The sequence below is a fragment of the Corapipo altera genome, unplaced genomic scaffold, assembly GCF_003945725.1.
Source record: "Corapipo altera isolate COAL_440 unplaced genomic scaffold, ASM394572v1 48b, whole genome shotgun sequence".
NCBI lineage: Eukaryota > Metazoa > Chordata > Aves > Passeriformes > Pipridae > Corapipo > Corapipo altera.
This window is the reverse complement of record NW_020884884.1, coordinates 180,215-197,991: the sequence shown is the minus strand read 5'-3', so window position 1 is coordinate 197,991 and position 17,777 is coordinate 180,215. Positions and strand designations below refer to the sequence as shown.

Sequence of the window (17,777 nt, the reverse complement as noted above, 5' to 3'; positions counted from 1 at the left end):
TCCAAATTTTTTGTTATGTAGAAACAACTATTCAAGCATCAGCTTAAGTCTGCAGTTGAGCTCCTTGGCTGAAAAGCCAAAAGCCTGTCAACAGTTTTCAGAAAGCGCAGGAGATTTTTGTAAGGAGCAAGTTAAAGGAGAACTCTAAGAAAGAGAGATGCAAGGTAGGAAAGGTGATACACCAAGTGTAGTTACTCTGTGTGCTCTAAAGGTTCTGCCACACTGTGTAACAGTCAAATAATGCATCGACGCACAAACCAAGTTCACTCAAGACATTATTTAATGCTGTTGAGTCTGAGTAAGAACTTTGAAATTAACAAATGAAAATGAAAACAGAGACATGGGTTAAGATGGACGCACCTACATGTCTAAACTAAGAAAAGAAATAAGAAATTCATGGTATGAAATGAACACACTGAAGCAGTGTCATTACACTTCAAGAAGGGTGATGAAAAAAAGAAAGGGAGAAATGAAGGACTCTTACACACATGATGTGTGTGGAAAAACAAATACTGTTCATTTAAAACAGTCTTCTCCCATCACTCACCCAGACAGTGTTGAATAGATGTTTCCATGTAGTTTATATATGCAGGTTAGAATAAATCTAAATACCTAAAGCCTTGAAAACCTGATTAAACTTACAGTTCAAAAGACATTCTCAACTGCTACAGGAAATGTGAGAAGAGTGCTCTGGCAAATATGAAAATTAATACTTTGAGTTATATGGCCTAGTGTTATTTAGACATCCACCTACTTGAAAGGGTTTCATTAAGAGATTTGTTTCTTTAGCAACCCTTGTTCAAACAGGTTAGCCTAAAACACTCACAAAATATTTGTTTGCTTTTATTAACCAGATATCAGCTAACAATTAACTGTAAGATGTGCTAAGCAAGATGTTTGGTATTAAAACCCATCAATATAAAAGGAAGATGGGTGTCTACAACCAACTGATAAGTTAACAGCAAAAAACACTTGATCATTAATTTCCTTAGAATTACTGTTCGTTAAAAAAAACAAAACCAAACAAAATACTGATATTTCCAAACTAAATAACAGAAGTCAGCTTTGTTGATATGCAGCTCTTGGCCCAGCACACGCTGGCCCCAGTAACACACAAATCACAGCAATTCTTATGCCTGAAAAAACCATGGCACTGCTGTTAGTCCACAGGCTACACATCAACTATGCACATGAGAGAGGGTTTTAAGTCCTTCCATCATTTTAGTACCAAAAAGGACTCAGGCTGTATGGCTTCCTAACCTGAAATGGAAGAAAATAATTAAGTTCAGCTCTCAAATCCTACTGAAAATCAGCATGGATCTGAAAAACCTTTCATCTTCCATTTCACATACCAGGTACAGTTGTGTTGTTAAAAAACTGTAAGAACCTCATTTCTGATAGTGTTTTACAAAAATTAGCAACTTCAAATGTTGTGTGCATATGTTCAAGTTCATTCAGTTTTCAATTGTGCTATACTGATACAACTTTTAGTTTAGCACATACCATTTTATTACTCAGGGATAAAGTAGTAAATGGTGAAGTCAATAGAGTATTTAAATCCAAGTGTACTAGTAGCAGCAAGATAACAGAAAGGAGTTAGTCACATAAAAAACCTGAGAAGTACTCTCAGTAAGGGTGATTTAGAAGAAAGGTTCCTCACTGCCACGCTCCTTCCACTCTCACCCAGTGCTTCTCGAGGCCTTCAAGCTGAGAATCTTCCCTGGAGGGCAATAGCAGGCTCTGCCTCGTGGTACCAATTAGGAGTACACAAAGTTCCTGCCCCAAAGCTGCCAACAGTTCAAGCCTAACACTCACCATCAGCTTTACAAGTGTCCTCCTTCACTAATTTACACCGATCAGGACCTTCAGACTTTTACATCCCAGAGAAATACCCTAGTCAAAGGGGTTACAGGTACCTGTTAGCCTGTCCTACCAATGTCCTATGGTTTCATCCTAGCAAGAGAAAGCTGAGAGGGAGGGGAAAGACAAGTCACAAACATTTTAACAACACTTGGCACACTTACTGGATCAACCTGCCATATAATAACAGTTGTGTCCTTAGATCCTGTTGCTAATTTAGTGCCATCGTTGGAGAATTTACAGAACCACACTTCATTACAGTGCTCCGTTAGTATCTGCTGTGTATAGCATGGGAACTGTTTCCTGCAAAAAGAAAGGTATGAATTTGCAGATTAGTAAGAAAGCAGCAAGACATTTTTTTGAAAGTCAAGCTAGTAAAAAAAAAAAAAAGAACCAACCAACCAAAAACCTTATTTAAATGTAAGGCCACACAACTCAGAAAATTCCTCTATTAACAGCTGCTTCAAATAAGTACAGAATGAAGTGGCTTATCTGGTAGCCATCAAGTGATTGCAACCAAGACTAAGAATGAGGAACTAGTCTTATCTCACTCACATAAACTGTTATGCTTTCATATAGCTTGGAATAAAACTGACCTCATTAGGAGGGTACCAGTACAGAAAATACTGTCCAAGTCTCTTTACACCCTAGGTGCAGTGTTTTATTTACACATGAGGTCTTTGTAGGGATCTAACTCACTTAGCTATATCTCGCCCACTCTTTAGAAGTGATTCTTCCGTAAGAGTTTTCTTCTTCTTGAATGTTACCTCACAATAAGTTAGATGTTTCTTTGCCTTCACTTTGTGCTATTTTTCACTTTGTGCTATTTTTCACTTTCTTTGCAGAGTACCATATACGGTATCTAAGCATAACTAACAAGACACCACAGAGCTTGAAAAGTTTAACTCACAAAAATCTACATTATTTCGTAAAATGTTGTGTTTATCAAACAAAATATTACATGATAAACTACTGAAGAGGAGTCAGAGCATTCCTCTAGAGCTAATATTTAATATTCTAGTTACACACTGAGAAAAAGCTAACAGTCAAAATATTAAGTTAGGCAAAAACTGGAGACATATTTCATTTGCATCTTGCCTATAAGCTCTCTATTAAGAATTTCAGAGCTAAGAAAAATAAATACAGGCTTTTACAGCAGATGTAAGTAATACTGCAATAACTGCAAGCTCATTGTGCAGAGGCACTAAATAATAGTCTCAGACATTTCTTCTTGAACTCCAGGAATCCTGAAGTGGTTTAGTCTTAGGCTGAGTTTTTACAGCACACAGTAGAACAGGGCAACACAACTCTAATGGGACAGGATGCTACTAATGTAATGTCAGCCTCCTTGAATGTGAAGTTGTAATTATAACTGGAGATAAACTGGCTTAAAACCCCCCTCAACAAAAACACATGCTCCCCCACACCAAAGGAAATGAAACAAACATTCCCCCCCAGTCATTTGAACAGAAAACTTCCTTCACATTTGTGTTTAAAAATACAGCTTGGTGGTAGCCAGGTTGACAGACACCTGAAAAATTACTTCTTACCTGAAGCTAGAAAAAGTTTATTTAATATAAGGTCTATACCTTCTTGGTAATTTTCTTTTACTAGAAGAGGCTTCCTAGTCCATGATTAAAGACTATTGAGCAGCACTGAACAACCACACAGTCTCATTTCCTGTCTTATGGTAGAGGGGGATAAACAAAATGTACATATATGTATCTATATCTGCAGTTTGCTCCTTGGGTATGTCTACTTACTTGTTTATAGAGAAACACAAGTGTGTTCTGCTCCTGCTTTAAGCTGACCAGGAACTGTCTAGATGCCACTGGAAGAACACTGAACCCAAGGTTTTAAAAAGCCCCACCCATGAAAGAAGACTTTGTTTTCCTTGAAGTATATATGGAAGTAGGCAAGCCCTTACACAGACATGTGCACCTACAGGAAGAGTGTTTCATTATTATTTAGCCATATTATAATAAGTTAATGTTTTTACTCAGGGCAACAACCTGCTCTAGAAGGCGAGTCTTTAACTGCAACTCAAACAAAGTACAAGGGCCACACTGTGTCCCAGGAAAGCCTTTTCAGCATATTTCACTTTAAAAATGTACTCTTTGGAACAACAGCTCTTGCATTTTAAAGCTTAAGAAAAGCAGCCAAGGTTTTGCAGACATGAAAAGCAAGCAGTTATAATATTGGAGTACACAGTTTCTATCTTCAGATGGCTTTTAGGTTCCTAAAAAGGGCAACAATAGCTGCTGGAGACACATCCCAATACTGCATTATGCTGCTCACAACCCAGTTGGATCAGAGCACCCTCACAAAAAGTTCTCTTAACTAGTAGAACATACAACTCAGCAAGCCTGACTTCCAAGACAGCACAGCTACATTAAATAACCCTTCTGCAGAAGGAAATAGCAGCAATCTTGAAATAAGAAACCAGAACCAGTCGTCTAACAGTTTCTGGGTTTGGTAATTAGATATTATTGTAGCTCAAAGGTTTTTCTTTATCTTTTTTGAAGTGTTTCATTACAAAATGTTCTGTGAACAACATCATTCAGGTGTTTTGTGCTGAACATACTGAAATAAAGCATCTAATAAAGTTATCTGTTGTTGTATTACACAAGTTCAAAATTACAAGTAAAGCACCAAACAGCTACCTTTTTAATCCCTGTACATACAATGAAAGATTTATTCATCAACAAAAAACCATCCAAACAAGAAAAGCCCAGAATAACCAACAAGGTTGAAGGCTCTCAAACCCAAAAATTACCATCCCCAAGAACATCAGTTTTCTATTACCAAAATCTCAGGCACAATAAGATGAAATCCTTCACCTTCACTCCCAGCAGTTTCTCACATTCATCTCCCACTCTTACAAAGTAAGTTTTAGTTAAACATTCTACCTATTAGTGCAATTCAAGCATGCTTAATCAAAATACTGCATAAGTCCAAACCAGATTAGTTCCAACTAAAAAATGGAAAGCTGTCAATGTTCTATCATTTAAGTAGTACAGGACTTAAATTGTCTAAGCTATTAGACTACAGTTACTTCTGTCAGCTTCATCAAAATTTGGCTTCCACTGTCTAACTCACCTCAATATGCCCAAGCATGGCAGCACGTACAGCACACCACACACTGAACTCAGACCCTGCAACAGGTAGGTAACAACAGGTTGAGATGAGGACAGAATGGAAGCCTTTATTTTCAAGTGGACCTTTTGGGTATTTTTTTTGTTGGGGTTTTTGTTGGTGGTGGTTTTTTTTTTTCTTTTTTAAATTACAGTAATTGTGAGTATCTAGGTATGCATATATACCAAATATGCCAGTTAAGAAGTACTACTTCAGGTTTAAAAAAAAACAAAACAAAAACCACCACAAACAAAATCCCAAACTATGGCCAAACTTTCATGTCAGCAAATAGATTCAGATAGGTAAAATTTAGGCCCAGATTTGTTGCATGCAGTAGCTTTTATATCCGGCTCTACTTAGTCTGAGTTCAGTAAACCACATTCTTCACAGTCAGCTTGAATGCTCTTTGGGGCTTGATTAATCACACCAAACCCACTACAGAACACCCAATACTATTTATGGACTTGTTTAAAGACTAAAATTAAATCGCTGTTTGTTAGTCTGATTTTATTACTCACTTCTGAAGCCACAATATCAGTATATGATCATTTCCTATGGCTCTTAAAATGGGCAACAGTCAAATGTCTGCACACACATACACACACAACTGCTGAAACAATGCACTGTAGCAAAACTGCAAGCTAAAAAAGTGACTTGAATACACAAAGTGCCAAAGATAATAATTTTAAAACCTACAGTGAAGTACTATGGAAGTCTGCATCTTTAAAAAGAGATTCCAAGAAACACAAGAATGTAAGTCAAAGCAGCTGAGTTCACCAGTTCTTAATTAGCTTCCTCAGATGAGCCAACCTTAACACGAAAACCATTTCCCTGTAAGCCCACATGTTAGCCTGTTACATGAGCAAACATACAAGAGTATCCTGTACAACCTCATTTTCTAGGTGTTCTGGCCTTTATCCCCTTATTGCAGCATGCACAGCAGTTTTCCATAAAAGCTACACTGAGTTTTTAGGTCCTTAGCAGAATTTTGCTGGATGAAGAAAAACTGCTCAGGTCAGCCATTTGTTAAAAACAAATATCTTCCTGCTTCATGTCTCCTACAGTGTGGCATTTTGAAGGTTCAGAAGCAGCATCCATTTTGTTACCAAAAAAACCATTATCTACATAGTCTAAAGAACCAATAATAAGGTGTAAGAGACATTCAATTCTTACTGCTTCACAATTCTGAGAAAACAGTTCTTTATATTATGTAAATCGGAAACATCTATTGCACATTTCTCCTCTGCTTTAGCCTTTGTGTCTAAAACCACCTGTGTCCGCTACCAAAAGTTACAGCTGAAAGCTGAGTTTATAAAAGGATGCTTCTATAGGCTTTCTGCATTCCAGTAATCTTGAAGACAGACAGAGTCTGGATAAATAACATAGTGATTCTCCAGTAAAAAACCACAGCAATCGTATGTTGATGCATAAATAGACTGGCTGTCCAAAATTACAAGAAACAAGTGGCTAAGGATTAGCTTAGTACTATCTTCTATTCATACTCATCTGATTAAACTTTTAAGCTTTAGTCTGACCCCACTATTCCATATCCAAGTACCAAAATGTCTCACACACCCCTTCTCTACTCCCCACCTCCACCACTCCTTTAATGAGAACTGTCTCTTCCCAGTAAAATCCTGTTAAACCAGCTCAGAATAGTTTTCGTGTTCCTGCTAACAGTAGGTACAAATCAGATTACTTTAAAAGACAAAGGAAACATACTGCTGCCCATCTTAAAAGTCGTGAGGGTTTCTTACCTACTACAAACGTGATCTATTAGCAGCGAGACAGAATCTAGATTACTATCTAGTTTCGTGTTATGATATAGGCACCGGTCCCGTTGTAGTTCCACAGCCTGACGGAGCAGGTTCTGTAAACGCCTTGGAGGAAGCATCACTGATGGGGGTAGGTAGGCTTTAGAGGAGTCATGAAGAAAAAACAAACACATTAAAAAAAAAAAAAGACTTATCAAAAGCAAGTTACAAGTAAGAGCATACTCTGATTTGAGTGTTTTCGGAAAAGACCTTAGTAAATAAAGTACGCAGCTTGTCAACTTTACAGCTGTTCACCTGGAATTAGAAGCATGAACTCCTGGAAAGCAGAGCTGTATGCAAGGTATCTGTAGTTATAGAGTATGTTGTTGTGGTTGACAAGCACCATTTACATAAGTTAACTCAGTATTTAAAAAAAAAAAAAAAATCAGTAAAATTATAAACCAACAGTGACAGCATAAGGAATCACCTATTAACACTATCAAAACAAAGAATACCATGGGGTTTACAACTCTGATATACAGTATTTACAACAGCCACAAGAAAGAGAGAGGAGAAACTGTAATTCATAGTGAAGTATGAGACCACTGTCAACCAATACTAGTATCACTAGTGGTTTTACGCCACACTTAAGTTTTCACCTCTCACTACAGTAAGCATTTGTAACACCCCCCCCCCCCCCCCCACACACACCCTCCCCGAACCACACATTTAATCACCAAGTTATACCATCACTGCATGCAGCAGAGGTAAGAAGTAAGAGTTTCTATAGCAAATAGTTTATCAGAGACAGCAAAAGGTTAGGTACAGAAGACCAAAGGGTAAAGGCACCTAAAGGCATCCCCATTAACCAAGAAATACCAGAAAAGCAAACAAGCAGCAAACACAGGTAAAGTTAATTCCCTGAGATACGTAAGATATATGGGATTTACAGAGGTGAGAAGAAATGCTGAACACTAGAACATCTTACTCTGGAGTTTGTCCAAAAGTTTAGATCTGGAAGCTGTTCCTTTCCCTTCCCACTCTGCTTTTGCACGCAAGTCATCTGCATGGCTACACATCAGGTACCTGTTTAAAAAAAGCGCACACACACCAACAGACCAAGTCTTTCTGGAATCATTCGTTTCACTTTTGAGTATGATATAGATTATAACATTCTTATTGATCTGAAAACAGGTGACTTAAGCTTGAGATCAATAGGAAAAAGGGCAGGAAACTACTTCAGAGGAAAACACATCATCTTTAGAAAAAACGTCTACAAACTGGCCATAGAAAAAGAAAACAAAACACAAGCGATTTTAGGGAAGGTAGAAATAACTTATTTTCATCTCAGAACAAACCAGATTATATTTACCTACTTAATTCAGTTATAAGGTAGCTGGCTAACAATTCTCAAGATCGGATGACCATACATATGTATGTATTAATTTGGGTTCTAGTAGTATAAAAGTAAATAATCATCAGGTTGTTTTCAAGCACCTGAAACAGAACACTGTCTACTGAATAGCATTCTTTACTCAGCATTTTATCACATCTCACTACAGCTTATTAATCAACAGGATAATAGCTTTAACACAGCTTGAGCCTTCACAACATCAGCTATCAAAAGCCACAGAACTCCTTAGAAAACTTCAGTGCAAAGGCTCTCAAAGTCCCAACACTTACCCACTGAGGACATGAATGCGTTCTGTATTATATTTCAGAGGCGTCAGTTCGCAGCGTAGAACCTGAAGTGCCTCCAGGACCTTGCCATCCTCCAGGTATTCCAGGTACTTCTGCTGCAGCAGCAAAAACTTCATCCTCTGACATGACAGAAAGCAGCAGTCAGGGGAAAAAGGTTGACTGAAGTTTCAGAAAACGTTTGAGCCTAAACAGAACAGTAGAAACCATTCTACTATGCCCTTCAGAAATACAGCTCTATGTAATGTTTCATTACTCAATTTCTTTTGCTGGGTTTTCAACAACATTGCAAAAATTAAGTTACCCATGAATTTCCTCCCTGACTGATGGGGCTCTAAGTATATTTTCATCTCATTCCTCAGATCCCCCCTACAACTTGTCTCATTTTTACTTGCTCTTTTTAGCCATCGTTCTTCAAACCTTGCATTAGATAGGCTCTCCAATCTAAGATTCACTCAAGGAAGTGCCCAAAATCAGCTATTTAAGACTGTATGACAGCACAGAACACAACAGGCCAACTCAACAAGTTCTCACACTGCTTACATAGGAGCAGACAAGGATTGTTTGCATAGCTGCATAACATATAGCAATAACAAATTGACACTGCCTGAGGTTTTGTTTTGGAGTTCTACCTTAAGTTGTTTTCCTTGGGTGGTGTTTTCAGGATTATAGAAAAAAAATATACAGTTTCCTATATTTAGCAATCACTTCACCTCTCTGAATTTAATCACTGTTATTTCACAGTGTTCCTTTCACTTTGCACAGTTTTTGGTTGTTTTCTTTTTTTAAGAAAAGAATCAAACATGCTACTCTAACAACAAATATCTGTGGATTAAAAAAAACGAAAATCAGGTATTAATTTACTATATTAAAAAGAAAAAAAAGAAGTCCTAGAAACTTCTAATAGTAATTTAGTAGAAACAGAGTTTGTTTTTTTCCCCTCGATGAAACCAACTATCCTGTGTTTGCACATGTTCTTTACTGCTAGCCATTATCAGACAGAAACAACATTCCTGGTCCACAAACTCACCACATTAAAGAGGTAAACGTATGTGCTTAGACATATTGGTGACAAACAGCTTGGAGATTATGTGTAGCAAATTACATTCACTTTTCTAATGAACACACCACCAGTTCAATCACCAGTTTCCTTTGCTTTCATCAGACCTCAGGCACCTCACTATTTTCATGCTCATATTTGGTCAATGTTTACTTCGTTTCAAACACACTGCCTGCCTCCTTAAGCAGAGGGATAATTGGGAAGTTTAAGATGTTCCTGTCCTGTTAAAGCTCACATGAAAGTTTAAGGCTTACTAGATGTAAAATCCAAAGTGAAAACATAAAGCATTTTTGTTTCCACGGCTCTTCAAAAGAAGGAAGTTTCCACATACAGTGCTATTAACTTACCACACAGCTTTGTGAAGAATAAAACATGTCACAGTAAAGATGATTTATGTTCAAACATGTCTGTAGTGCTCTGCTGTCCTGCACGTGACAGCCAAACCCATATTACGCTCCCTACCCAGCTCTTTAGTTCATTTGAATTTGGAATTGTTAGACCATCACCGCACAGTTTTTCCAGGTGAGACAACACTTTTTGATGTTCTGACACGTGAAAAACCGAAAGAAAAATATCCCAATTATTTACAACCTCAGTGGTTGGCTCCATGCAGCAGGCCAGCAGACCTCACGCTGTTTGCTTATCTACCAGCAGCAGGAGGGATAAGAGTTTCCTCTACCAGCCGTGCACATGCTCACTAGGATGCCTGGAGATGCTCAGGTAGCAGTCTCATACTGTATTTCACTCCTCTTGGTCACCTCACGCTGATGATCAACACCAGATAAAAAACAGCCTGATATTTCCAGTTTGTAATAAAAACTATAATCCCTCCACCTCTTCCTTCTCCATTCACTGCATATAATAGTTATTAAATTTATATAATATTGCCATTAAATGTGATAGCCTACCTTATCTGCATCTAATTATTCTTTCTCCCTCTCTGCTTTGAGGACTTAGCACATTAATTTCATTTTGTTAGAGGAAAAAGTATAAAGAGCAGAAAACACCAAAACACAGATTTTATAACACCAGTCTCAACAACTCCATGGACTACTACCACACAGAATACCGTAGCCAAGTTATCCAAAGAAGTGTCATTTCAGTTTCGGGTTAGAAAGTATAGTTTAAAAAAAAAAAAAAAAAAAAAAGGGTCAGTGATATGTGACTTCGGCATATCAGGAATATAAAGGCCTCCAGAACAACACAGTGCTACACACTTCATGCAGGAATCTATTGTTACCATAATGGTAAATTAGAATAAAAGATAAACAGTTTGAAATTGTAATTTATTTGTAGTAAAAGGCAGGGAATAAAGTGTGGATAGGGACGTCAAATTGGTATGCTAAGTTATTTTGATAACTGCTCCGAAACTTGCCCTACAGCATACTCAAACAATGGCATGAATTTCCTTAAGGCAGAAGTCACACTCCAGTGACACCAAATTTCCAGTCATTTTTTAAATCAGGACACTCTCTGCCTCCTACTTCTTATTTCTGTGCAACTAGTGACTTTACTGACGAAGAGAGTTCACCGAACAACTGAATTTTATCCTCATTTTCTCTCAACTACTTTATGTCCTACTAATAGTATTGCTAATTTCTTCCCAACACCACCTTCTCACAATATCCGAGATCATTTTGAGTAAATCACCTCTTCCAGAGCCCAAACAACCTCTTCTAGAAGAAAAGAGAACTGTTTATAATATTTGCAACTCTGAAAAGCACAAACTCCGCTATTTAAGTGGAATAGAGCAAGTATAAAACTCATCTGCTGCAATGCATTCATAAGAGCAGCTTATTCTTTCTCCATATTCTCTAGCTGCCTTACAGAGAAGGGGAATCAAGATTATCATAATCAAAATCATACCATTATCATCTCAGTGTCTGCAATGGAAAATCAACACCATTACATTCTTTACTATTCAGACACCACCATTGCTTAGCTTATAGAAAAGACTCTTCACCTTGAAGGATCCATGGAAGAGTCCATACAACAGTTTCAGCACTGCAGTCTGGCTGGTTTTGCTCAGTTATTACCACCTCATCCTGCATTTCAAATCTAAGAGAGGATGAGGATAAAGTGCATTACTCTGTTGTTTTGACAAGATAGTATTTAAGTGTAGGTTGAACTCTGATTACCCTGGGGCAAAACTAAGACAGAGTTAACAGATTTACAGGGGAGGCGGTGTTTGTTTGTTTTAATTTATGTACTATTAGCATGATGCTTTCTTCAAAATGTAGCCTTTGATTACTAATAGGAATACGTAGTACTGCACTCCTTCATTTTCCTAACTGTTAGCAGGAAAACCCCTTCCAGAATCTTAAATTCTAGGAAGTCTGGCATGCACCACAATTCACCAGCACTAGGTAACCAAAGGTGAAAACCTCAGCAAACACAACTGGAAGATAACAGGACAAACACACTATCACAGTCAAGAAATGGGGCCATTTTGATCACTGGTTACAGTAGCGTGTCTTCAGAAGTTTAATGATCAAAATGCATGACAACCTAAGTTTAGGATTAGATTTTGGTGTCACATCTGACCTCCATATTTTAACAAGCTCCACCACAGTTTTACTACCATACTAAGAGTCCAAAGTAAGTTAAGTAAACATTGCTGAAACAACTGTTCTTTGAAGTTAAACAGGTAACTAAAAGAAATGCTGAAATTATTAGCTGATGTTTCAAAACAAACATAGTAGCTATCTACTTACAGCCTGCAGAACTAAGACTTCAATTTTCATTATCCTGTAGTCTATTACATTTAATAGTCTTCTAAAACACTGATGAAAGCACTTAAAGCCAGCCCAAAACTTATATGTAAGATTTGATACGTAAAGGGCAGAAAATATTCTGATCTACAGAATATAGAAAGGAATTTAATGAGACTTCAACCATACCAAGTTGTGCCACATGAAGAGTAATTAATTCCAACAGGGAACTGCCCTTAACGCTTGTAGCAAGAGGGACACCATACAGGTAGGTGGAGCACTTTGCTCAATATTTATATATTGATATAAATTGCCTCCTGCAGACTGTATACCTCCAGAACAAGTAAAGAGGACAATTTGAAAGTATATTCTAGATGACTGCAAAGGAATAATCTCCAGGTTTCTTCCTAGGTTCAGTAAGTTACCCAAGATAGATGCCATAATATGCTTGAGTAGCCCTAAAATAAGCAAAACCTCAGGCTAGCTTGAAGTTGACATTTTCTAAGCATTACTCAAGGAAAAACATCATGCTTGATCCAACTAAAGTTTTCCTACAGATTGTCTCACGACATCTGTATCTTACATACTGGAAAAGTAAACATGACTAATCACATACTAAATAACACACAGTTGTGTTGACACAAATACAAACAGAAAACTATCCTGTGTGCTACCACACATCCCCCATATCAACACACTGCATCAAAGGTTTAAAAATTTAGATCAGCCCTTTCATGTTTAGTGTTTCCACCTGTAGAACTTAGAGCATTTTGCAGAAATAATAAAACAAAACACGAGTAGAATTTTTAAAATACACACATATCCCCTTCACTGACCAGACATTTCAAAAGCAGCTATTTATCCTGGTCATTTTGTCCAGGTCACATTAACCATAAGGGGAAAAAAAAAGCCAACCAAACCACAAACCAAAACCAAACCACAAAACACACACCCTACTTTGTTAAATACTCTGTGTCATCTAAACTTTCAGGCACCCATTCTTCTTGTATGCACACATTTTGAAACATCTAGTCATACAGTGTGAGTCACAAGTCAGGAGTCAGGAAGCACAAAATCTAATTTTCTATTTTAGAGTTACCTGCAGCAGCATCTTGCTTGGACTTTCCCTGATCAACACATTTATCACCTTCATTAGCTCTGACTTGACTGCACTTGGATTACCTACACAGCACAAAGCATCCCTCCTTACCTTAACCTGAGGGTCTTCCATTAGTCTTCCAGCTGCTGATTACACTAATCCCCACCCCAACCTCAACCATGCACAAAAAAGCTGGACAGGGAGGGAGGCAGAGACAGAGTGCACACAATGGAATGTGCACGAGCTCAACTTAACCTTGCAAGTCATGCTGTCTTACTAACACACACACACGTAAGATATTTAAAACTGTTATCTGTTTTAAATTATATGAAGTTTATATAAAGGAGAACAACTTTAAAAAAAAAAAACAGTTAATATTTAGTTCAGGTAAAGTTCAGTTTAAACCAAGTATTTTTATTGCATCAAGTTTTCTGGAAGCAGTTAGACATCAACATGAAAGAAGAGCACACTTTCAGAGCCCTCCAGAACAACAGAAGGAAAACATATCCTTTTTCCTCAGATTCAGTTATCCAAAAAGTACAGTGCTGATACTCAGTTAAATCTCAACTCACAGACAGGCAAAACACTAATACTACAGATAAACTTCATAGCTTCACATGTCAGAAACATGAGAAAATCTGTTCCAAATGACCATTCATATTCACACACAGCAGCTTCATAACTTCAGTCTGCACAAACAATTGAAAGCTGCATGCAATATTCTAAACTACTTCAAGTCTGAGAAGAGAGAAAGTACTGGTCTAATTATGAGGTGCTAAGCTTTGACCGAATTAATAGAAAAGAGGGCAAACTTCTGTCAAGTACTCTCTGATGTTTTGTTAAACATCTGTTTTCCTACTTCACTTCCTGTTCTCTCTTTCTCTCCCTCCCCCACCAGACAGGAAATTGTCTTGACAACAAATGAATCAGCTAGAAGTGGAACTAAGCAGCCATCAGCTGATTCCTCATTGTTTACAGTCACAGACACTTCAAAAAGACTTGCCACTGTTTTCTTCCTAAGTGACCTTAGCTGTTCTAACTTCATTTCATTAAAATAAACGTTTAAACACAACAGAACAAGCTGTTTGAAGAGCCAAGTAATGATTTTCATCTTGAGATACAAAAATCAAAACAAGAAACACTTCACTCAAAGCAACTGAGACCATAACAACACATATCGTAATTGTTAAGTCACAGGATCTACCAACCTTCTATTTCTAGATTTATCTTTTTTAAAAAAGGAAAAAAAAAGCCAGCCAAAGAGAAAAAGCTGTAAATAAAATCCCAAACAGCAATACAAATGCATTTGCTCTTTAAAAGCCATCTGGAAAAGCAACAGTATTGTTCATGGTCTATAGCAGCCTCTATATTCTTGTAATGTGCTATTACAAAGCCAACTCCACATTAGTATTACTGCATTTTATTTCTAAACTTCTCTTCCCTCAAGAAAACTTACCCCCTATAAACACAGAGATTGTGAGAAGTATTTCAAGTATTCAAATTAGTATTCAACATAGGCAGTTTCTACGGAAACTGACCTATTTTAGGACAGTGACAGGATTTATATTTTATCAGTTAGGTATGTTTAACAGAGTTTAAACATTTAGTACACTAGATTTTAGCCTAGGGCTAAAAGATGTGAGATAGGGCTGCCTATCTCACATTCTAAAACAGAATAAAAAAAAGTTCAGATTAGTATGACGTTTGAGATAGCATGCAAGTAGCTTAAAGTAAACAAAAAAAGAAAACAAGAACTATGGACAACCAACTCCATAGTGAGAGATTACACCACTACAATTAGTTCAACTACACAGCTCTGAAAGAGTTCAAGTGTGCCTCTTACCACAATTGCATGCGGAGAATGCACTAAGGCCTTAAGTTCATTCAGGTCGTTCTCAGCCTGCAGAAATTGGCATAAGAAAAAAAAAAGTATATAAGGAGGGTGGATTTTGAATTCTCTCACAGATACTATAAATTTAAACAGTGGTTAATACAGTCCTATAAGCCCTACGTTACCTTATCCCATTCTCCTTCCATGACATGATTGCGGAATTTGGTAGCAGAAGGATGTTCTAAACGACATCCTGACTCTTGCATGAGGAGATCAACAGTCTGGCTGCAGGAGAGATACAGTGTAAAAAAACCCGACCAGTTTTACCCTCACAAATACACCGCCTGCTATGATAACAGTTTACTATATTTTAAAGTCAATTTAAGAAAACAAGAATACTATGACCAGATTCAGATGCTTGTTCAGAAAGAGGATCTCATTTGTCTGAGACAGGTAAACAGCTACCTCTACCTAAAGCAAGTTGTCAATGAGCTTGAAAGCTTCGCTGAAGTACCATGAAGTCTGTGACTTACCAGCCACCACAGCCATCCCTGCACAGAAGATAAACTTCATGAAGGAAGATACAGACTAGAAAGCTGTTAGCTATTGGCTGCTATCCCTGGCCCCCTCCCTGCCTCCCCCCCGTAAAAGAACACAGAGAGCTACAACATCTGTCACAGGCCTGATTTTTGTTTCTTCCTTACATCTTAAAAGACTGGCTCCTTAAAAAAAAATAAACAAACTCATGAACCTGTAGCCCTCCCCCTTTTATACTAAAAATAGCTTATTTACTGTGGTGTCGTCTATGAATAGTCACGAGTTGTCTGCTGCTGTAAACTTGCCTCTTGTGTCAGAGGCAATTTATTTTACATGATAAGTTCTTTATAGCAGACCCATTCCACAGCGTTTTGAAGACTTCTTTTGTGGTAGCTACATAAACACTTTACAGGACTTTTCTAGCCTCCTTCCAAAATTATGATATGCTAGCTTTAGTTCTACTCACAAAGTGAGTGTTGTGATTAAATACTTAAGACTTCCCTTACTCCAGTGGGAAATTATTTTCCCTATTCTGATTTTAAGAAAGGGCCAACATATTCGTTTGTTGTTTACAAGTGAGATTATTACCAAGAACACGTGTCCAGCACAAATCTACAGAGGCCTTCACCATTTACAGGGCCAAAGGTTTTCAGAGTGAGACCAAACAGCCTCTTTAAGTGGCAGTTTACTTTGTGCTCGCTTCCTGCGAGCTGACAAGCCAAATCTTGGAGCTCATCTGCGAAAAGCCGCCCCCCCCACGCCCAGCTGCGGGCTCCATTATGTTTACCAGATAACTTCTCCCCCACTGACACATTTGTATTGATCTACCCTTATCGGTGTGCAACTCGACTTCCATATTGCCATTCCTGGCAGGGAAAGCTCCCGTCCTGCCCCTTCGCAAAGACACCGGCCCAGGCTTGGAAAACACATCTCCGGCTCCATTTTTTCCAGGAGCGGGCCTGCCCCACGGCTCTGCCTCACACCCGGGCACTGCTCTCCCCTCTTTGGGGACTACCAAGCTGCGACAGGGCAGCTCTGGCCACCAATCCCCGCTCCGGAGGTCCCTTTTCCTTCCCTTCGCCTCTGCTCCCCGCTCTGGGCAGCCCATCCTTCGCGGGGACCCCGCGCCGGACACTCCCCGCGAACACTGGGGGGGACGGGGGGCGTGTGTGCGGGACTCCCCCGGCCCCGGGGGGACCCTTCGGTCGGTCGGGACGCCCCGGCCAAGGAAGGAAGGACGGAAGGAGCCTTCCCCCCGCCGCTCCGGCCGCGCTGTCTCTCGCCCACCGCGGCCACTTACTTGAGCCCCAGCCCGTGCAGGTGCTGCCCGATCAGCCGGATCACGTCCTCGTCGGACTGCGAGAGCCGCTTCTTCTTCTTCAGGGCGCTGCCGCCGCCGCCGCTCCCCCCCAGCTCGGCGGCGGCCGGGCCGGGCCCCCCGGCGGCGGGCACCCCGTTGTTGACGCCGAGCCCGCCGGGGCTGCCGCCGCCGGGGCCGCCGCTGTTGGCCGAGGGCAGCAGCCCGTTGGCGTGGGCCAGCTGGTCGCCGGCGGCCGTGCCCGCCGAGGCCTCGCCGTTCTGGGCGCCCAGGCAGCCCAGCTCCGGGCCCTGCGGCGGCGGCTGCTGCTGCTGCTGGCCCCCTCCCGCCCCGTTGGCCTGCATGGCGCTGCTGGCGATGCCGCCGCTGCTGCTGCTGCCTCTGAGCGGGGCGGCGGTGGGGGCGAGCCCGGCGGGCAGCGAGGGGGACTGGGACGAGGTGAGGCCTGCTCTGCCCGCGGACGCCCCGGGCTCTCCTGCTCCCTCCACCGCCGCCGCCGGGGAGGCCCGGGCTTTCTTCCGCGGGGGCGGGGAGGCTCCGCCGGTGTCCGAGTCGGAGGAGGAGGAAGCGGAGGCCAGAGTTTCCTCGCCGAGAGCGGCCGTGGTGGGAAGCCGGGGGGGCGAGGAGGGGGAGGCGGCGGGGGCGAGGGGAGGCGGAGCGGGGCCCTGCGCCCGCCGGGGGTCCCGGAGGCAGCGCCGCCGCCCGCTCGGGGCTCCCTCTGGCGATGGCGGCCGCCGCTGCCCTGAGCCCCCGCCCGGCAGCCCCAGGCGCCCG

General features: G+C 40.4%; 1 protein-coding gene across 1 annotated transcript in view; it reads right to left on the bottom strand.

Annotated features, from left to right (window-relative positions):
• WDR26 (WD repeat domain 26) overlaps positions 1–17,670 on the bottom strand; it is a 32,073-nt gene extending 14,403 nt beyond the window's left edge. The window contains exons 1-7 of the mRNA XM_027641709.1: positions 16,986–17,670; positions 15,334–15,433; positions 15,161–15,217; positions 8,433–8,569; positions 7,738–7,835; positions 6,753–6,909; positions 2,025–2,163 (exon numbers count right to left, since the gene is read on the bottom strand). Of these exons, the coding sequence (XP_027497510.1) occupies positions 2,025–2,163; positions 6,753–6,909; positions 7,738–7,835; positions 8,433–8,569; positions 15,161–15,217; positions 15,334–15,433; positions 16,986–17,347 (1,050 nt within the window). The 5' untranslated portion in view covers positions 17,348–17,670. The remainder of the gene's footprint in view (positions 1–2,024; positions 2,164–6,752; positions 6,910–7,737; positions 7,836–8,432; positions 8,570–15,160; positions 15,218–15,333; positions 15,434–16,985) is intronic.
• Positions 17,671–17,777: the final 107 nt, after the last annotated feature.